At 36.6% G+C, this 23,439-nt stretch overlaps 1 protein-coding gene across 1 annotated transcript; it reads left to right on the top strand.

The window, feature by feature from the left end:
* Positions 1 to 149: 149 nt before the first annotated feature.
* Positions 150 to 22,571, top strand: LOC132702605 (troponin T-like). The gene is made up of 9 exons (XM_060671358.1): positions 150 to 301; positions 18,580 to 18,711; positions 19,737 to 19,983; positions 20,040 to 20,258; positions 20,316 to 20,408; positions 21,979 to 22,059; positions 22,109 to 22,187; positions 22,242 to 22,307; positions 22,358 to 22,571. The coding sequence occupies exons 1-9, from the start codon at positions 288 to 290 to the stop codon at positions 22,507 to 22,509; spliced, it is 1,083 nt and encodes a 360-aa protein (XP_060527341.1). The 5' UTR covers positions 150 to 287; the 3' UTR covers positions 22,510 to 22,571.
* Positions 22,572 to 23,439: the final 868 nt, after the last annotated feature.

Genomic DNA, 23,439 nt, shown 5'->3' with positions numbered 1-23,439 from the left:
GTTATCATCGACAGTGTTTTCTGTTTAACTATCTATTACATGAAATGTTTCAGAGTCAATAAAAATATCTAATAATAAATCAAGCTATTATCTCGTGGACTTATTGACATACTCGATGAATAAAAATGTGTCGCACTGTCTAAAAATAATGTCGTTGTCTCTGGTCCAAAATTCTTAGGCTCTTCGACAATAAATTCTTTAATTGCAATATTGCTGTTCAGTATGTGCTCATCAACCAGCGAGTCGTTTGCTACAAATCCGGTGCAACTGAACCAGCAAATAGCAAAATGGAGGAGGATGAGTAAGTTTATAATCATTTTTTATTTTATAACAGCGAAAATTTTAGGAGGATGTATAAGAGAAAAATTTGAAAAACGAAAATCGATTTGTGAGCCGGTCAGTAACAATAAATTCGGCCGATTTATTTATTATTTTCCAATTTACGAAGTTTTTATGAAAATTAAATTCGATTTTTTCACAACCCGGTACTTAATTGTTTTTTTAACACCAAAAATAGGTTGGATCATTCTTGGTGCCGTAATATCGTTGTAATTTTCTAAACAGGAATTATTAATCACGAAAAATTCGCATTTGAAAATGAACGTCTAGAATCTCCAGTAGATATTGTACAGCGATAAAAGATTTTGAACTTTAAAGATTTCCAGAGTTTTGTAATAATATGTCTTTTAAACACATTAACAAATTCATTAAACTTCCTTTCATGTTTCAATTCAATTCATGTTTTTTAGATGATAATTATTTTATTATTCTGAATTTCACTAAACCTGTTCTCAATCCTTTCCTCTGTTATTCCAGATTCCATATCAAAAGCCAATCAAAACCCCAAATTCCTGCATAGTTGAATAAAATTGATTCTGACAAAGTGTGACGTTTTTGGTGTTATTTCCGTCAAAGGAGTTAAGACTCCAAAACTAACCACCAAGTTCACCTGATTTTAAGCCATTTGATTTCCACCTCTGTAGCAGCAAACGGTGAATGATGTAATATTATTGTCAAGGCTGCTCTCTTTAATCATTTTTTACTGTCAATGAACGCACAGCGTTCAAAATTTGTTGACCAATTCATTATTTTCAAAAATGAAAAAATTAACGCCGAGCGTGTATGCTCTATGGTCATGTTCAGAATTTAATTTTATTTGCTGTAAGAAATTAATAGGCGAAATCTCGCTAAAACACTTATTTATTCGGGAACACCGTAATACAGAAAATCGTATGGCCTGGTCAACGAATTAAAACAAACTGCAACGCAAAAATATTCTTCGAGCAAGCTCCGCGATAATAGCCCACACCTGTCTAAACAAACCCTTCATTGTGCGGCCCCTGTAATGACCTCACCATCGAATTATCTGTCGTAAATCTTCTAACCGCGCCATCAATATATTTCGCCGAGACGCAGTTATGTTTCAGTCGGTCATACTACCCATTTTCCGTCCACGGAAAATTTCGTCAATGCTATAACACAAAACTAATTATGATTATACATAAATCATTTTTACTTCGGAAATGTATACACGGAGAACCTCTGATCTTTCTTTCAACCTTCTAATTCTCCCTGAAACAGTGAAACAGTCAAGCCCAGTTCAGAGCTTGAGTCACTGTTCCAATCGTGCGTAGCAGTGTAAGGCTTCATTTTATCTGCGGAACAGACACCTTGGTATATCTTCCGTATATAGTCCGTCGTGTGCCCGGAAGATCTTTTACGATATACGATATATATATCGTGTTCAAGTACTTTAGTCACAACGTAAGGACCGCTATACTTTGGGAGTAGTTTTTGCTTTTACCGTCGTTGGTGTTGCATCAGAGTTTTCGGTGGTCTGTGATGTTCATATTCTATGGTCTTGAGAGGTTAGAATGTGGGACTCTCGGCCTGGTATCTCGCGCGCTTATGTCCGAACCTCATGACGCAGATTTAATAAAGGACTTTTAGTGGAGTTCTCTTTTATTACAAAAAGCCTCCAACACGACATGGTGGCAGCTGTAAATGTGAAAAAAGTCTATACAGTTGTGAAGGGGATGTAAGCAGATGGTGGACCAGGAAAACGCCGACGTTTTTTCGACCAGGCACAACAGACGGTCAAATACCAGGTGCTGGTGATCAAACAGGCGCTGGAGGTGGTCAAGCTGGGACCGGTAGCCACGGAGGTAACGTTGTACAAAGGGGTGGCACCAACCGCGGTGCAGGTACTTCGACAATGTCAAACCAAGGTGTGCACGTGCAAGCTCCAGAAAAATTCAATTTCCGGGAACCGGGAGATTGGACAACATGGAAAAGAAGATTTGAAAGGTATTTAGCGGTAACTGGGCTTAACACCAAGCCAGACAAAGATAAAATCGACATATTGATTTATATCATGGGGCTAGAAAGCGGAAACATTATTTTGCAGTTCCCAAATCCAACAAACACATTTCAAGAAACACTGGTTGGGTTCCATCATTACTTTTTTCCTAAGAAAAATGTAGTTTTTGAAAGGGCTCGTTTCAACAGGAGAAGGCAGCAGCCCGGGGAACCAGTGGAATCTTTCATTACAGATTTGCATGTTTTATCGGAACACTGTGAATTTGTTTGTACTTGTGGCTCTACGACCATGAAAAACGATTTTATAAGAGATCGAATTGTTGACGGTATTCTAGATCAGAATCTCAGCGACAGATTGCAGCTAAAATCAGATTTAAAATTAGAAGACGCAATTTTGGAGGCCAAGCAGGCGGAAATGCTTTCACGACAAAGTAACATTTTAAGGAATGGCGAAGGCATGGGGAAAGAGGTCTGTGCCTTGGACAAGAGAAAATATTGAAGCAGCAAAGGCACCAGCGGAAAGACAGCCGGACGGGCACAAAACAAAGAAGTGACAGGATGTTATTTCTGTGGCAAGGAATCACACTCACGGGAAAAATGTCCAGCTCGGAAGGCAACTTGTTCACATTGTAAGAAGATTGGACATTGGACAAAGGTTTGCAAAAACAAAAGCGTCAGGGCAGTGGAGAAAGAATCTGAGGAATTAAATTCCGAAGAAGAAAACAACAACAAAGATGGATTTATAGGATTAATGGTAGGATCTAATCAAAATTCAGACTCAATGTCACAATGGTTTTGTAGGCTAGAAATTGAAGGGTTTTCAAATAAAATTAAGTTTTTGGTAGACTCGGGAGCCGATGTGACTTGCATGCCAGTAAATCTTATTCCAGAAAATCTTTTAAAAAAATTAAAAGCTCCGGAGGATGTCATATCGGGTCCAGATGGTCGACCTTTACATGTAATCGGTACCTTAAAGTTGGAAATCACAAATTGAGACAAAAAATCTCAACTTCAAGTATATGTTTTAAAAAATTTACAAACTCCTATTTTAGGCTGATCAGGAATAGTCGATCTAGAGATCTTAAAATTTACAGGGCAAGTGAGTCTTCAAGAGATATTACCAGATGAGAAAACAAAAGTAGATGTAATCTCTGAATTTCCTAACTTGTTTAACGGTCGGGGGGAATTCAAGGGAGAAATTGAAATTCAAATTAAGGAGGGAGTGAAACCGTTTGTTCAGGCAGCTCCTAGGGTAGTACCTTTACCACTTTTACCTAAATTAGAATCCGAACTTAAACGACTTCAGTCTTTGGGCATAATTGTACCAGTTGACGAACCAACTGCATGGGTTTCGCCCATTGTTGTAATTCCCAAAGGGAAGGGGGTTCGCTTGTGTTGCGATTATAGAAAACTAAATGAGAGCGTTTTGAGATCGCATTTTCCAATCGATAAAGTCGAGACTACTTTAGCTAAATTGGCGGGATCACGCTATTTTTCTAAATTAGATGCAAATAATGGGTTTTATCAAATCAAAATTAAAAGAGAGTGCCAAGTTTTAACAACTTTTATTACACCTTTTGGCAAATTCAAATATACTCGTTTACCTTTTGGAATTAGTTGCGCTCCTGAATACTGTAGCTTGAAATTTAACAAAATTTTAGCGGGAATAAAAGGCGTTGTTCAGCATATCGATGATATTTTGATTTATGCGAGTACAATGGCAGAACACGATAAGATATTGAGACAGATCTTGACAAAGCTTGCTAGCGAGGGAGTTACGTTGAATAAAAGTAAATGTTTCTTTGGGGTTTCAAGAATCAATTTTTTGGGTCACTGGATTTCTGAAAAAGGAATAGAAATTGAACATTCTAGAGTGGAAGCTATTTCAAAATTTCCTGAACCAACCAATCGGAAATTTTAGCTCCTTTAAATGAATTGCTAAAAAATAACATAATTGTCACTTGGAAATCAATGCAAAAAGAGGCTTTTCAGAAAATAACATCTCTACTGAAACAGGCACCTTGTTTAGCTTTTTACGATCCAAATAAAAAGATAATAGTCAGTTCAGATTCAAGTTCATATGGCTTAGGTGCAGCACTTTTTCAGGCTGACGACTCGGGAAATAAAGAAATTGTGGCATATGCATCCAGAACTCTTACGCAGAGTGAGGAACGCTATGCGCAAATTGAAAAAGAATGCTTGGGATTAACTTGGGCATGTGAGAAATTTAGGGAGTATATTTTGGGACTTCCAAAAATATATTTAGAAACAGACCACAAACCGTTAATTCAGATTTTGTCTACAAAAAATTTAGACGATCTAACCCCCCGATTACAGCGTTTCAGAATTCGATTAATGCGATATACTTATATTGTTATCTATACACCGGGTAAAGATTTGACTGTGCCTGATGCGTTAAGTCGCAATCCTCTGAAGTATACCGAACCAGATGAGTTGCGAAGTGAAGTCGAGACACATGTTTCTATGACAATAAAAAATTTACCAATTAAAGACAAACTTTTAAAACTTATCGCGGAGGAACAAAGGAAAGATCCAGTTTGTAAAAAATTGATCGAGTACTCCTCTACGAGTTGGCCTGAAAAACATCAACTTTCACCCGATTTGACTTTTTATTATCAATTTAGAAATGACATTTCCATGAATGAAAATTTCTTACTCAAGGGTACGCGTATAATCATTCCACCCACACTGCAAACACAAGTTTTGGATTTTATTCATTTAGGCCATCAGGGCATAACGAAATGCAGAGAGAGAGCAAAAATGAGTGTTTGGTGGGTAGGCCTTTCTACACAAATCGAAATTTTAGTAAAAAATTTTCCAAATTGCATTGAAGAGAGAATTAATATTAAAGAACCGTTTCAAAAAGATACAAATGTCACAACTCGACCCTGGCAAAAAATTTGTGTTGATCTGTATAAATGTCACGAAGTTTGGTATTTAACAATAATAGATTATTATTCTTGCTTTTTTGAAATTAGTACTCTTGGACAAAATATTAGATTAGAAGCGTTTGAGATGTGGACTTACCGCCGTATGCTGAGAGTATCATGGGTCGAAAGGGTTACAAACGAGGAAATTTTGAGAAAAATGGGCAGAGACAGAGAAATTCTATTACACATAAAAAAACGAAAAACGGCCTATTTCGGACACATAATGAGGAACCCAAAATATCGGCTTCTCCAGCTAATCGTCGAGGGTAAGATAGAGGGCAAGCGTGGCGTAGGAAGGAAACAAATGTCATGGCTTAGAAACCTGAGTTAATGGACTGGCTTGAAAAATATCGGGGACCTTGTACATACAGCAATGGACAGGGTAGCATACGGAAATGTGGTCGCCAACATCCAATAGTAGTGGATAGGCAGCTGAAGAAGAAGAAGGACAAAATATGACTTCACGAATAATAATTGGCAAAATGAAAGAGGTTTTTGCTCGCTATGGGATTGCTGAAGAGGTACGAAGTGACAATGGTCCTCAATTTTCGGACGAATTTAAAGAGTTTGCCAATAAATATAATTTTAAACATATCACTTCGAGCCCTCGGTACCCACAATCCAATGCAAAAGTCGAGTCTACTGTCAAAATTGCAAAAAATCTCATTAAGAAAAATAAAAATTCTTTTTTAGAAGTCTTGCTTTCATACAGATGTTGTCCGATCTCAAAACTCGAACTTTAAATTTGCCGCAACGGTGCGACTATATGCGCATGCGCGGTAGTTGTGCGTATCACGCCACCCGTGGCGAGAAAAACAGTATGCGTTTGCGTATGTATCCGTAAGGAGCATGAGTATGTATTCGTAAGGCATATGTACCAGTGTCATGTAACAACAATAAATGTTCAGTTCACTTTTGAAGTATTCAGTCAATCAATGGTCCTTTACCAGCGCAACCAGGTGGTTAATGGCAAGTGCGTAAATTAGTACGTGCACCATAAGACCCCACATTTTTGGTTCTTCGAGCCGTATGCAGCACATTTTCAATTTTGGAGAATTCAAAGCAACACAAGCTACCAGCAACAGCAAGCAATTCAGGATTTTGCCCCGACAGAGGCTTACAAAAACGAAGGAGAATTCCGTGAGTCCATTCCAATTTATTCCACGCATTTCCCAATCGAATTTTTCCATTGCATGCACAGATTCTATTTGGCAAAACATTGTCATTTAGTTTTTAAACATTCAATTGTACAAGCGATTCATAACGCGTTGAAACAGAAAACCTATTCATTGGGTTTACGTTCCCGTTCAAACTGTTACGAGGGTGACGGGCGGCGACGGCGTAGTTCAAAGGCGCATAGACGCGGTTAGCATCAGACGAAATTCTTACGTTCTTATTATCGCGTAACTTCATTTTTTTGTCGGTTTGATCAGTTGGATTCTTATTATTCATCATGGCCGATGAGGATAATATGAAACGGTTGAAGGCAAGGCGAAAGCAATTGAAAAGTAACTTAACGCGTTTCGATAATTTCATAAACGAGAGTGCAAACCAAGATAAATACATGGAGATTATGACTCGCATGGAAAACACGGAAACGGTGTTTAAAGCTTTCAATGAAGTTCAGTCGGAAATTGAAATATTCGATTCTTCGGACGCCCAAATGCAAGTGAGAACGGAGTTCGAGGATAAATATTTTAATGTTATTTCACAAGCCAAACAAATTGTTCAAAATTTCAGTCACCGACAACAGGAAAGATTGAATCAAGTTTCATTTGCACAGCCTTCGGCGACTGTTCGCACAAATCAACAAATAAACTATCAATTAACTCCGATAACGTTGCCAAATTTTGACGGCAGTTACGATAATTGGGAAACGTTTCGAGACACGTTCATTTCTTTGGTACACAGTAACAATAGCTTAGTAAACATTCAAAAATTTCACTACTTGCGATCTGTTTTGGAAAACGGCGCGATTAAAGTGATTGATTCTTTAGAAATAACTGATTCTAATTACACGGTAGCTTGGAATTTACTTAACGATCGTTTCGAAAACAAAAAGGGCGCTATCAAAGGTCACATCAGACCCATTTTCGAGCTCACAAACGTAACAAAAGATTCACATAGCTCTCTGCGTACATTTTTAGACAACGTACAAAAACATTACCGTGCTTTAAAAAATTTTGACGAGCCTGTAGATTCGTGGGGCACCATTTTAATCTATTTACTTTGCTCAAAATTAGACATTCACACCAAACGAGAATGGGAAGTCAAAACATTTGACAAAGTATCACCCACAATCAAAGACTTTTTAGATTTTTTGATCTCACGTTGCCAGATCTTAGAATCTGTGGACACAAAAACATTAGATCAAAACTCGGGAAAAAAACATTTTTTCAACAACAAAACGCACGCTCACATAGCTACTAACAAACTGATTTGTGTTTATTGCAAAGAAGAACACTACATTTTTTATTGCAAGGATTTCTTAAAATTGTCTCCCTTTTCAAGGCTAAATGAAATTAAAAAGTTACTGCTTGTACTAATTGTCTAGGACGGGGTCATCACAGTCGAGAATGCAAGGGTAGTGCTTGCAAAACTTGCAATAAAAAACACAACACTCTATTACACTTTGGTAAGCAAACGTCAAATGTGTCAAGTGAAACACTATCAAAAAACGAAGCGAACCAAGTTGGAGCAACTAATTCAAATATTTCAAATAAAGTGTCCGCATCAAATGACAAAGAATCAGTTATCGTTTCACATTGCAAAAATTCGGAAAATTGTCAAAATAACGGCTTCACGTTGTTATCAACTGCCCAAGTTTATATTTACAACAAAGAAAACCAGCCGGTTATTTGTAAAGCGTTACTTGACAGCGGTTCGCAATCAAATTTTATAACTCGGCGGCTATTTAACGATTTAAAATTACATTCCTACAAAATAAACATGCCTGTGGTAGGGATTAATTCAGCAAAAATTAACATACCACAATCGGTGAGAACAAAAATTAAATCGACAGTTTCAGATTCTCAATTTCAATTAGAATTTTTAGTAATTGATAAAATTACGGACAGAATACCACAGTATTCTTTTGATTCATCTGTGCTGAATATTCCTTCAGGATATAAGCTCGCTGACTCAGACTTTGATCGAGCTTCAGAAATTGACATGTTGCTAGGAGCTAACATTTTTTACAACCTATTGCTTTCCGAGCAAGTGAAACTGGGTCGTAACCTTCCAATTTTACAGAATTCAAAACTTGGTTGGATTTTAGCGGGATCGTTTAATTATTTACGAACAGCACAAATCATTTTGCAATTTTGTTTCAAATTCTGAGATGTCTCAAATCGATGAGCAATTACAGGCATTTTGGCGTATTGCAAAACAAGTCACATTAACAAAGGAAGAATCTGAATGTGAGCAGCACTTTTCGGAAACATTTAAGCGTACCGAATCAGGACAATTTGTAGTAAGTTTACCATTTAAAAACAATCTGAAACAATTAGGCGATTCCAGAGAAATTGCCCTACAAAGATTTCAAAGTTTGGAAAGAAAACTTGCGAAAAATTCAACATTAAGTGAGCAATATTCCCAATTTATGAAAGAATACATTGATTTAAATCACATGACAGAATTAAAACCAAATCAAAATCCATTAAATGACACTATTTACCACATCATTGTGTGATTAAAGAAACATCGATTACCACAAAACTACGTGTTGTAGTCGATGCATCCACTAAAACTACGTCTGCTTATTCTCTCAATGATGTACTTAAAGTCGGTCCAGTAATTCAAGATTCTCTTTTATCTATCTTGCTTAGATTTCGAACTCACAATGTAGTTTTTACGGCCGATATAGCTAAAATGTACAGGTGTATATTAATGCAAGAAAATGATCGAAATTATCAACGTGTTTTTTGGAGGTTTAATCCTTGTGAATCGTTAAAGGAATTTAATCTAAATACTTTAACCTACGGCACATCATCAGCTAGCTTTTTGGCTACACGTTGCCTCAAACAATTAGCAGTAGAAAATATTACAGGCGTCCCAGACGCAGCTAACTCCATTTTGTCCGATTTCTATATGGATGATTGGCTCTCCGGCGCAAATGATTTAGAATCAGCCTTACAATTAATAAGGTAAGTTACTTCTATTTTAAAGAACGCAGGTTTCATATTGAGGCAGTGGAAATCAAGCGACATTCGTTTATTAGAACATTTAGAGAATAAATGCGACACAAACACTAAGTACATTATTAATGACCATGAAAATTCAAAAACTTTAGGAATATCCTGGAATTCTGGTTACGACGAATTTTGTATTACCATAAGTAAAAAAGGTATTTCGATATTTACCAAACGAACGATACTTTCAGTTGTTAGTCAAATATTTGATCCTTTGGGTTTAATAGGCCCAGTTATTACAAAGGCAAAGATTTTTCTTCAAAAACTTTGGAAATATCAATTAAATTGGGACGACAATATTCCACCAATTTTAAATAGCAAGTGGATTGAATTTTACAAAGAATTTGACAGTCTTCGAGATTTAAAAATTCCACGACATATTTTAATTCATAACCCCACAGAGATCGAGATACATTGCTTTTGTGATGCGTCACAACTCGCATACGGAGCTTGCGTATATTTTAGATGAAAGAACTGGTTGGGAGAAACACTAGTAAGGTTAATTTCATCAAAATCGCGAGTGGCACCTGTTAAAACTATTACACTACCACGTTTGGAACTTTGCGGAGCTTTACTAGCTGCAAAATTATGTCAAAATGTTAAAAATGCAGTTCGAGTTAAAATTAATCAAATATATTTTTGGTGCGATTCCACTATAACATTAGCATGGATAGCATCTGAACCAAGTAAATTAAAAACATTCGTGTCGAATCGGGTAGCACAGATTCAAGATCTCTCCAAGTAAAACAATTGGTTCCACGTACCTACAACATCTAACCCCGCAGATATCATTTCGAGAGGTATCAATCCGAACGAAATAGTAAATAATACATTGTGGTTTAACAGGCCTACGTGGTTATCGCATGAAAGGGAGCACTGGCCAAATCAAAAATTAAACATTGATGAAACTAAAATACCCGACATAAAGTCAACTATTATCACTACTTTAGTATGCACTGAACTTGATGATAATTTAATCACTCGGTTTTCTTCTATAAAAATGCTCACACGTGTTGTTGCTTACATGCTAAGATTTTGCAATAATGCTCGTAAATTAGGTAATTCAAAACTGACAACAGATCTAACTATAAAGGAACTCGACGAGGCCACACGGTTGATTATCAGACTTATCCAAGCGAAAGTTTTTAACTTGGAAATCGAATCATTGAATAAACACAAACCAATATCTCCAAGAGTAAGTTAAGTTCTCTATATCCATTTTTAAGATGAATTCGGAATTATTCGCGTAGGTGGGCGATTAAAAAATTCATTGTTATCATTTGAAAATAAGTATCCTATGGTTATTCCCACGAAACATCACTTTACTACTTTGATTATTAGAAATGCGCACTTATTAACATTTCACGGTGGAGCTCAAACAGTTTTACCCTATATTAGACGTCATTATTGGCCATTATCGGGCAGGAGAGCTGTACGTTGTGAAATTCGAAAATGTGTTACATGTTTCCACGCGTCACCGACCGATATTTTTCAAAAAATGGGCAATTTGCCAACCAGTAGGGTTACACCTTCGCGACCTTTCTCAATTTGCGGTGACGATTATGCTGGTCCATATTTAATAAGGGATAGGAAACTTAGAAACAAGAAATTGATAAAATCGTATTTATGCATTGTTATATGCTTTTCGACCAAGGCGGTGCATATGGAACTTGTGACAGAACTTTCAACTGACACGTTCTTAAATGCATTTAAAAGATTTGTAAGCAGGCGTGGACTTTGCACTCAAGTTTATAGCGACAATGCTACCAACTTTTCTGGAACGGACAATATTTTAAGGGACATTTTAAATAAAACTAACGAATCAGTTTTTAAACAGTACCTATTAGACAACAAAATTACTTGGAATTTTATACCTCCGCGCTCGCCACACTTCGGGGGACTCTGGGAATCCGCGGTACGACAAGCTAAATTTCATCTTAAAAGAGTGTTAAAGGATAGCAATTTGACTTACGAGAATTTCTATTCTTTGATAGTTCAAATAGAATCAATTTTGAATTCCCGTTTTTTATATCCCCTCAGGGAAGATTCGGAAAGCCTCGACGTATTAACACCGGGTCATTTTCTTATCGGAAGCTGTTTAATTTCCTTGCCGGAGGCGCCGGTAACCGATAACTGCCACACACGTGTCACTGTATAGACACATGCAATTCATCATTCAGCAATTTTGGGCAAAATGGTCCAAAGATTATCTGTACACTTTACAGCAGAGGTCCAAATGGAGATTTAAAGGTGATGCCACTCTCGTCGTTGGTCAACTCGTCCTTCTAAAGGAGGATAACCTTCCACCGTCATGTTGGAAGTTAGCAAGAATAATACAGATCCATCCTGGGAGCGACGGAAAAACGCGTGTAGTGTCTGTGAAAACTAGTGACGGAACTTATAAACGAGCCATCGCTAAAGTGTGTGTTCTTCCTATTGAAACTGACAGTAAGATTTAGTGAGTTCATTTCTGTTGAAAGGACACCTTTCAAGGGCGGCGGCATGTCCGTTCTCAAAACTCGAACTTTAAATTTGCCGCAACGGTGCGACTATATGCGCATGCGCGGTAGTTGTGCGTATCACGCCACCCGTGGCGAGAAAAACAGTATACGTTTGCGTATGTATCCGTAAGGAGCATGAGTATGTATTCGTAAGGCATATGTACCAGTGTCATGTAACAACAATAAATGTTCAGTTCACTTTTGAAGTATTCAGTCAATCAATGGTCCTTCACCAGCGCAACCAGGTGGTTAATGGCAAGTGCGTAAATTAGTACGTGCACCATAAGACCCCACAGATGTACTCCTCTTGGAAATGGTTTTACACCGGGAGAACTTTTAATGTCAAAAAAGTTACGCTCAACTTTACCGATGTTGCCAAGCAAATATCAAAAATTAATTGACACCCGATCATCCATTGAATTGGGGGAGGAAAGAAAGAGAAAAGAAAAGGAAAATTATGATAAGAGACATAGAGTTAAGGAATTATCTGAACTCATTCCTGGTGATGGTGTCTGGATTACGGATCTAAAAAAATATGGGAAAATAATTAAAAAATTGGATGAACCGAGATCTTATTTGATCCAAACAGATCAAGGCGAATTTAGGCGAAATCGACGATAAAGTTTCAAAACTTTAATAAAAAACCGGTTCAGGTACCAATGCCAGAAACATCTAAAAGTGATGCGGAAGTTTGTGTTTCATCGCAGCCCGAAAATGAATCTAGTGCGGTGTCGGAAAGTAAAACAACAAGTGCGTTCATAGAACAGTCCGTAGCAAATAGACGTTCATTGCGCCAACAGAAAAAGCCCGCATGGCTAAAATACTTTATAATGTAATGTTATTTTATTTAAAAGGGGAAAGATGTTGCATCAGGGTTTTCGGTGGTCTGTGATGTTCATATTCTATGGTCTTGAGAGGTTAGAATGTGGGACTCTCGGCCTGGTATCTCGCGCGCTTATGTCCGAACCTCATGACGCAGATTTAATAAAGGACTTTTAGTGGAGTTCTCTTTTATTACAAAAAGCCTCCAACACGACAGTTGGTAAACGCACTCCTTCGTAGGAGCACCTACCTCACTACACCGTATAAATTAGTTTTTTTTAGCAGTGTAATATGTCGTCTGCTTCGACTGCTTAGGCGTTACTTCTGTTCAGCTTCTTTTTGAATCTTATTTCACTTCGTGAGAGTTATTTCCGTTCTTACTTATTACGAGAGTTAGGAATGTATTGTCAATAATCCTTGGTCTAGATCCGAAAAGAAGCTCACGTGTGTTCTTACCCGTAATGTTCTGCACTGCCTAATTGATACCAGAAAGTAAGTTATCTTACTTCCTAACTTCCTCAAGTCGTCAGTCATTGTTGACAGAGAAGCAAGATTGTACGGTTACAATTATTAATCTGCTCGTTGGCTCGAAGTTTTGCCCTTTCATTTAGCACCATATTTTGATACGAAAATGTTAGATATGCAAACACTTACCTCACTTCCTTCTCGTCGTCAGTAGTTGCTGACAGAGAAGCCAAAGTCGTATGGTTGTAGCTTTCAATCTGCCCGTTGGCTTAAGATGTTAAAGTTTCGTTTAGCATCGTCAAGATCGTGTGGTTGTAGCGTTCAACCTACCTGTTGGTTTGAGATGTTGCCGTTCCGTTCAGCAACAACCAGAAAGTAAGGTATCTAAACACTTATCTCACTTCCTCTTGTCGTCAGCTCTTGCTGACAGGTAAGTCAAGATTGTCCGTTGCGTTGGCTTGAGATGTTGCCGTTTCGTATAGCAACAACTTTTGATACCAGAAAGTAAGGTATCTAAACACTTATCTCAGTTCCTCTCGTCGTCAGCTCTTGCTAACAGGGAACTCAAGATCGTATGGTTGTAGCGTTCAACCTGCCCGTTGGCTTGAGATGTTGCCGTTTTCTTTAGCAACAACTTTTGAACCAGAAAGTATGGTATCTAAACACTTATCTCACTTCCTCTGGTCATCAGCCGTTGCTGACAGGGAAGTCAAGATTGTACGATTGTTGCGTTCAACCTATCTGTTGGCTCGAGGTGTCGCTGTTGCGTTTAGTACCCTTTATTCCCAACTTTCTTGTAAATTCCTGAAACGCCTTGCTAGTATAGCATGTTCCTTTATCACATCGCACGTCGATGTGTACCATAAGTTTTGAAAATTTCTTCACAGAATTTGATCAAAGGTCCTGACTTTGTTGTCGTAACGGCTTTATTCCAGAGGTACTTTGTAAACGCGTCTACTGCTACTATTGGATAGTTAGATAGATTAGATAGTTCCTTTGGTGCTTTTCGTAAATGGTCCTAAGTGATCAAAGTGGATCGTATCCATAGGTACTAATATTTTCCTTATTAGGTGTAACAAGCCTTATTTTTTTGCCAGATGGAGTTGAATGTATTTCTTCATTCTCTTGCATTTGAGCTGATAATACCCAATCATCTTCATTTATTTATCTCTAATATATCAATTTCTGGAGGTTCACTCTGTGGGTAGACTGGATTGCGACTTAATGACATGTGAGTTTCGTTCCTAGGCGATAGTCTACACTAAAGTCGAATTCCTGTACTATAAGCCACGTCACGTTTTTGGAACGTAATGCAATGCAATTTGTAATCATCTTGAATTTCATTCCTAGAAGATACACCCTAAAACGTAGTAGCGAACGCACTACCGCTATAGTCTTGAGTTCGTATGAGTACTAACTTTGCCGCTCTTTCGTTGCTTATTATAAAACATCAATGGTTTTAAGTTACCATCTTTTTGCCATTGTAATAATATGCCTCCAAGGCCTCAGCTAGAAGCGAAAATAGTAAAACAATTTTTAAGATGTTCGAAAACTTGTTGTTGTTACTTCCCCAAAAGAAAACAATGTCCTTTTTTGCACGTCGGGACGGAGGGCGTGCTATTTCTGCAAATTCTTTAACATATTTTCGGAAATATCTCGAGAGGTCAAAAATTGCGTCACTTCGTGTACATTCGTAGGTGTAGGAAAGTTTTCTACAACTCTTGTTTTCTCTTTTCGGGGACTTACTCCCATAGCACTCAGTTCATGACGCAGATATTGAATATTTGTTTTGAAAAAATGGCATTTTACCAGCCTCAATGTAGCCCCAAATTTTCTAAAAGTTTCTCTTGATTGGTTCAAATCTGATGGGTCGCCCGTACATGCTATTAAGATATCGTCTAGGTAGGCTGACTCAGTTGTGTTTTTCCTTGTTTTAACAATGCAATGTATAGTTCTTTGGAAAACAGCTGGTGCGTCTACTAATTCAAAGAGCAAACGCAGATATTCATAGTGTCCATCGGGAGTGACAAATGCTGTTTTGTTTCTCGAGCTACTAGCAATGCGAATATGATTTGATTCATGACTAATACAATCGACGAGCACAAGGTGAATGAGATTCTTGTATTATTCCCGCTTCTGATACTCTCCTTATACGCCAAACCATACGGTTTATACGTTACTGGTTTATCACCTTGTAAAGTGATTTCCATTTCAACATTTTCAATACGGCCCAGTTCGTTAATTTTTTGTGCAAAACAGTCGCGATATTTTCTTGCCTCATAACCTCATTTAGGGTAAAATTTGTTAAATGACATTTAAATAACTGTTCACCCGAGAGTCCTTGTTTATTTTTACGTTAGGAAGGCAAGGCACTCCTCGAACAACTAATTGTTCCTCGTTGAAACAAATTTATTTCTCCGATATATTAAGGAAGGACACTAAATTTCCTACAATAACGCGTCTTAGTATCACGTATTCACCTTGTGGCTTATAGTAAGCCAGGCTTGTTTCTACGGCAATCCATTTTTCTATGCCCTAGACTTTTACATATGAAACACTTTTTTCTTGACTTGGGGCAATCATGTTGGAGATGTCCTGTATCATTACAGATGTAGCATCTTTTTGTCTTCACTAAACGTCCAAAGTTTGGAATGCAGTCAACCTTTACCGTAACATACATTTTATTTGTACCAAGCAATTTATTTATGACATCTTCAAGAACTCTAATTCTCTCTTGGTTGCTGCTTACTCAAGAACTACTGTTTCTTGTGGCGTCTACATGTACAGCCTGTTCAACAGGACACATTCCTTGGATGTGGCGTGTTTCCGTCACTATTGTCCTGACCAGCATTTGTATCGCCATTTCTGACACTCGGACTGTGGCTTGAACATCCCGTTTGCTTGTGTATCGTCCGCAACAATTGCTTTCTGAATCTGTACTGCTAGTGCTATCACTGCGTATATGTTTGCGTTTTCCCATATCTATTTAACTTAAAACAGCCCACTGCACCACGTATATTGTCTTGAGTTCTTTTTTTTATCCTTCAGGACCGAAATGTCACTTAACTGTTTATACTGTGTAACGAATTAACTAGTTATGCGACTCAGTATCTTCCGAATTCCGCGAGCACTATCCCACCGCTGCTCTGTAAGAAATTAATAGGCAAAATCTCAACGTATTAAAACAAACTGCAAAGCAAAAATATTCTTCGAGCAAGCTCCGCGATAATAGCCCACACCTGTGTAAGCAAAACCTTTATCGAATTATACTGTCGTAAATCTTCTAACCCTGTCATCAATATATTTCAACGAGACGCAGTTATGTTTCATTCCATTGACCTATTCTTACTATTTTTCAGGTTTCTATTTTAATGTGATTTTTGAGAGACACTGGAAACTTTCTTCGAAACAAAATCAGTTAATAGCAAATCCCAAAAATTAAAACAAACCAAACATCCTCTATATTTTGATTGGAAGAGTGAATAATTTTTTTACGCTTCGAACAATTCTGAAGTGCATCTGGACTGCAATTCAATAGTTCTTCTCTACTTTGTACAATTTTAGAGCATACTTGTTCTTTTAAAAGACCACAAAGGGGGAAAATCCAAAGAAGTCAAATCAGGTGACCCAGGTAGCAGAGGCTCGTCCAAGTGATTTCATTTTGCAGTCACAAGTGGTCGCTACTCGTCAGTTGACCGAAAACCACGTCAAATTGACGTCATAAAATTATTTGATTAATTCCAAAAATGGACTTTAAATTTAATAATTAATTCAAAATATTATCAAATTCTTCTATTTAAAACCGCGATGTAGGAGAATATATCTAGAGAGTGTCCAAATAGTGTGTCAAAGTGATATATCGTTTATTATTTCTTTTAGAGAAAAATGATGAATGTAAAGAAACAATTTAAAATTATTTTTAAATAATCAACAATATAAATATGTCTGAAATGGAACATACTGTATATTAAGACATTTTCTTAAGTAGTTATGGTTATGGTATATAGTGAGTGTTTAACATTTTATGGCCATTTTTCGTCGTTTATATGTTTATATGTTTGACGCAATTTCCGATGGCTGTAATTGTTTTATGCCAACAGTTTTATAAAGTGGTACAGTCATACTTGACTTGACATTAGTTCACATCGTTTACTTATAGTGAGTCAAAATGAAAAATATTAATTATCGTGGAAGACAGTGTACATTATACTTCCATTATTAATTTTTTTAAAAGGTTCATCTTTATTCATTATATATAATTCTCCACTTTCCGTGTGATTTACTTTCGATTTTTCCCACTCTAAAAAAAGGCAAATTTAAAAATCGCTATAGATTTCGGCAAAATCTGACTTTAAGTTGATGTAAAAAAATGTCACTTAAATGACAAAAATTGACGATTTAAGTTGACGTAGAAAAGATGCCAGTTAAATGAAAAAAATTAGCTACATTAATTGACGTAAAAAAGGCATCGCTTACTGTGACATTAGTAGGTCAAATTCACGTATTGTTAACATCTTAGATGTCATTTTCGTCATTTGGTGACTAGTTAATACGTCATTTTGACGACACTCCGCTACCTGGGGATCTGGTTAAATAGTCACACTAAAACTTCTTTGCCATAACATAGCATAAAAGGAACAAAATATTTTGAATTATAGCAAAATCAGCGCCAACTCTAAAGGATTTTGGAGTTTGATTCATTTTTGACTATAAAAACGTAATACAATTAAAGTAGTTAAAAATAAGTATAAGGAAAGGTATAGCAAATCGACGCAGAACAAAAATATTTTTTTTTTACAATCTGTAAGTAATAAATGAATTTTAGATGTCAGTGTTGAAAGTATAATATTGTCTATCGGTTTACTACACACCATTTAGAAATTACTGACTTCAAAATAATGATACATCTTTCAAATTTTTAAAAATAATTAAAATATCTAAGACGCTATAGAAAACTTAATTGAACCGACCGTTAAATTTTTTCGGTAATAAACAATTGAAGTAATGTACCGGGTGCTGCATTTAAAAGGAGGAAGTTAATGGCGACTTCTGTACAACTGAAAAAGTACATATTTTGAAAATATTTTGAAACGAAAGAGAATCTCGAATAACCTTGAATTTTGCACTGCAACGTTATTCGAGATTCTCTTTTGTTTTAAAATATTTTCAAAATATCAATCGTCCAGTTGTACATAAGTCGCCAATACTTTCCTTCTTTTAAATTAAACACCAGGTGTATTATTCTTCTAACTTAAATTAAAAGAAACTGCCGATACTTATGTACGCCTAATTAATTAATGATAATATAATTTAATTCAATTCTCGTTCTAGGCCTCAGGATTCTGGCGATCCAGAGTTCATCAAGCGACAGGAACAGAAAAGATCCGAATTGGATGAACAGCTTCGCGAATATATCGCCGAATGGAGATTGATAAGGGTTCAGGAGGCCCAAGAGCTAAAAAAGTAAAACGAGTTTGTATATTCAAATATTTAAATTAATATAACATTAAAAAACAGGACTCTCGTAATTGTAATATCGAAAGTTCTAGAATGGTTAGCTCAGTATACCTACATTATTTAGGTAAAGATAGGCATTATATTGATAGTGGAAGGAAATTTTGGATGGTCTGTGAGATATGCCTCTTTTTATTAACCACCAACTAAAACAAATTACCGAATACCTATGAAAATTTTAGTCCTAATAGCTATCTGAAATCATATTACAATTTCTCCTGCACAGGTAAGTTATTTTATGATGGTCCTGTGATTAATTACCATGTTTGAATAAAAAATCACATTGTCCGCCAGCTTTATTGCTTATTAATTTTTTAAATTAGTTTTAAGTGCTTTTTGTGCGATTTTATATATCTCGTTTTGGTCAATTTGTGACGTTGCCTTGTATAATTTATAGCTTGGCAAGACTGAAATTGGATGGGGTATTTTTTTTTACATGAATATGAATATATGCCCGACTGTCTTAAATATTTTTACTTTCGAGTAAATTTTTTTGGTTAGTTTTGGTTAGTTATATATATATATATATATATATATATATATATATATATATATATATATATATATATATATATATATATATATATATATATATATATATATATATATATATATATATATATATATATATATCAAGAGGAAAGCCAATACCATCAAATAAATTGAAAACTTTAATTTAAACACTAAAAACTATGTGTGATAAATGAAGAAAAAGTGCCTTATTTTGTCGCTGTTTTTCATTACACATACCAATAACCATAATTGAAGCCCACTAAGTTGTAATCATTTTTGTGGGATAACGGAGAACTGAGAAAACATCTGAGTATACTTCGGCAACGACATGTAAGATTTTGCTCTGGTTTAAAAATTAGTAGGTATATCGATAATTATGGGCACGACTTGAGAAAATTTGGAATAAACTTATTAATTTAATTATTTAATAAATGCTCATCTGAGGAATAAAACTAAAACAGATTGAAAGAGAAACAAGCGAAAAGAAAAGTGGCACGCGCAAATGAAGAGAAAGCAACGGCTGAAAAGAAGAAACAAGAGGAGGAGAAAAGGATAAAAGAGATAGAGGAGATGAAGATCAAAGAGGCGGAAGCGAAGAAGCAAAGATTAATCGACGCGGAGAAAAAGCGACAGGCTATGATGCAGGCTCTCAAAGAACAGCACAAGAGTAAAGCTCCGAACTTTATCATCAAAAGAAAAGCTTTGGCGGTGTGTAAATTTTTATCGACGCCTGTCCTATTCAAACATTTCGTCGCATATTTTAGGCGGCCTTATCCGATGCGGAATTGGAACGTACCAAAACCAAGGAGCAGCTGGAAGAGGAGAAAAAAATCGCGCTCACCGTCAGAATGAAGCCTCTTAAGCTCGACGGCTTGTCGGTCGATAAGCTGAAGGAAAAAGCTAATGAACTGTGGGAGTGGATTGTAAGATTGGAGACCGAGAAATACGATTTGGAAGAGCGAGAAAAGAGGCAAGAGTACGACGTAAGCACTTGTTTTGCTGGCACGATTTAGATGAACTAGCGCAAGATCACATTTTAGTTGAAGGAGCTGAAGGAACGACAGAGGCAACAGCTTCGACACCGCGCTTTGAAGAAAGGTCTGGATCCCGAGGCTTTAACAGGACCTCACCCGGTAAGCTTGGAAAATCGCTTGAACTAAATTTGAGTGACTAACCGATTTCAGTATTCTTTAATAAATAACTAGATAACGCTAACTTCTCTGCAAATGGTGTATCAGTATTTTCTATCCTTGCTAAGGCATTTGAGGCACATCTATTAAAAATATGACATGCATTTGCTGTGCACACAGTTTGCAGAGTTGTGGAAAACGTTGGTGGAGGGCCTGGTTAATGGGGATCAAGTTGCACTAACACTGTATCAGCTATTAGACACTGGCATACCTCATGGCAGGAGCTGCGTCCCCTATTTTTCACTATTTTTATAACTTGTGTTAAGTTTTTATCTCTCAATTCATTCCTCTAATAGCCCATATTAGTTTTCTGGAACACCCTTAAACCAATTTTTATATTTATTGAACTATTGAAAATACACCGCAACACAGTCATAGTCAGGACTCCTTCGAATTTAAACTTGTACAATAAGTTACAATATAACAAGTTCTAAATAATCTTCTTCTTAAGGTGCTGTCTTCTTATAGAAGGTTGGTAAGAACTTCGGCAAATCGCTCTTTGTCCTGCGCTACTCTTAGTAGTGATTGCGAATCTAGACCGCTACGTGTTTTGATGATTCTAATAATTTCCTTGTTTTTACCACCATATATCTCAAAAGTTAAGACGTTTAAGACATAAGTTTTCTTTTTAAAATGCACCCAAAATTCGCACAATTAATTATTGACATTCCATTAGAAAACACCTTGTATATAAGCTTTCACAAATCAGTATCTGATAATTAATGATAGAAAGGAATTTGTAAGAAGACTCTTCATTCCAAGAAATGTACTTCTGGCACTTTATATGCGGGATCGAATTTCCGTGCAATGAAAATGCTCTGAAATGTGCCAGACACTGGAGTGATATATGAACAATATCTTATAATTTCTACAAGTCTACAAGATTAAGTTGTTACTAGTTAACGAGTTTCCTTAAGTTTACTATTTAATACAGGAGATATTTCTTCTTTTGTCGGTTTTTCTCTTAAGGAGAATATTAAGTTTGTTAACCACAGGATTATGGTCGTAGCTAATATCGGATCCATGGTAAGTTTAAACACCTTTAATTCCATTTCGGTATTATTTGATTTCTTATAATATTGTATTAATTTTCACCTGGTCCTCTCCACGTGTACAATCGCTTCTATGGTAGCTGAAACTATCGTCATTACAGAACTTCACCAACATATCGCCGCTCTCATTTCACCCACCCAGACCCTTGCGTTGAAATCACTCATGACTATGTTGACCTCTTTTTTTTGGTTACTTTTATTGAATTTTTAAGATCTTTATAAAACAGGGTTATCTTCTGATGCTAAGTAATAGGAAATTGAAAAAAACATCAGAAATAATTTCTTCAATGCTTCAATCATGTTTGGGTTAAATCAGCGGCTGAGACAGGCAAGTTTGTTTATTCAATATTTTGTTGTTTCCTTTGTATTTCTTCCCAGATATATCTTTATACAATTTGTTGGTTTATATGTTTATTTTATTCATTGTATTTACGACTTGATACAATATTCTATTCAATTAGCCTAAAATTCAGCTGGCATCGAAATATGAGCGGCGCGTAGATACAAGGTCGTTCGACGAGAAGCAGCAACTCTTCCAGGGTGTAAGTGCTTTTCCGTAGAAATTTGCAAACCGATAAGGTTACATTTCAGGGCCTCGATATGGTGGAAATGGAAACGACGGAGAAGGTGTGGCGTGAAAGAATGAAAGAATTCATGGGGCGACCTAGAAGTATGTAAGTGTTTTGAATCGTTTTGTGGAAATTAAGTCTTCTTTTGATTCAAGGGAAATTGCCTAGATGGTGCGGAGAGCGTCCTGGTAAGAAAGCGGGAGATCCGGATACACCGGAAGGTGAGTCCCTTTCGACGTTGATACCTCGTAACATATGTCTATATATCTAGGGGAAGAGGAGGGAATCAGACTTGGCGATGACGACGTTGATGAGATAGTGAAAGAACCGGCCCCGCTGGCCGAGCCCGAGGATGAAGACTTGGAGGAGGAGGAAGTGGAGGTGGACGAGGAGGAAGAGGATGATGACGACGATGATGATTGAATATATTTATACTCATGTGTTATTTACTACCGGCTCCGAACTTAATAAAGGAACTTTACTTGCGATGGTATTTATTGAGAGTAATGAGACAGGTTTATTATCCCCCCTCAGCCCTTAGCTTCCGACCTTTCCCTACTCTCTGGTAGTATTAATAGTTTGTCAATATTGGTTGGTGGATAGCTGGTTATGGAGAGAGTCGTATTTGTTAGGAGGAATCCACATCCAAAAAAAAATACATTGTGAATTATGCCCATGATAAAACGGAGCACCGCGAATACATGCAATTTGCATAATGGGAATAGGTGGAGCACCCTGTACATCGTTCATTTTATGCTGGGTGACCGGCCCTGTGTGCGACCGAACAAACTCAGGAAGGCGGGAACGAGGGAATGATTACAAAATCCGCCTTCCGTGATACAATTCAAAAGTTTGGTAGCCATCGCGAGAGGGGTAGTATAGCAAAAATTATTGCTATTGTGTGTATAGTCAACATAGTAGTGGGGCCTAAGAAAAAATCATGGATTTTTGCAAAAATTTACTTTCTTCATTGTTACATTTTTTCTTCAAACATAGAAATCTATTCATTTGGCTATATTATCGAATTATGTGTAGTTTACAAAACTTGTTAAGTAATATACATGTCGTGGCGGTGAATAAGGCACATAATTTGCAAATCACCAACCAAACTTTTAATGAAAATAACATTACAATTGTTCAAGGAAATAATAATCCCGGGACTGCCTCACTCACAACACATTTTTTAAGCACGGATCGCAAATATGTTGCTGCACTTCACATTAAACGCGCACCACTTTTTGTGAATTTACGAACACACGGAGGTATTAAACTAAAATAACTTTATTAATAATGAGTACACTGATTTAAATTAACACTCTGTCTTATATTCTCTAGGTTAGGTTCTGTTGAACA

Source organism: Cylas formicarius, unplaced genomic scaffold, assembly GCF_029955315.1.
Source record: "Cylas formicarius isolate icCylForm1 unplaced genomic scaffold, icCylForm1.1 PGA_scaffold_5__7_contigs__length_24384050, whole genome shotgun sequence".
Lineage (NCBI taxonomy): Eukaryota > Metazoa > Arthropoda > Insecta > Coleoptera > Brentidae > Cylas > Cylas formicarius.
The sequence above is the reverse complement of the archived record's forward strand: the minus strand, read 5'-3'. Positions and strand labels throughout refer to the sequence as shown.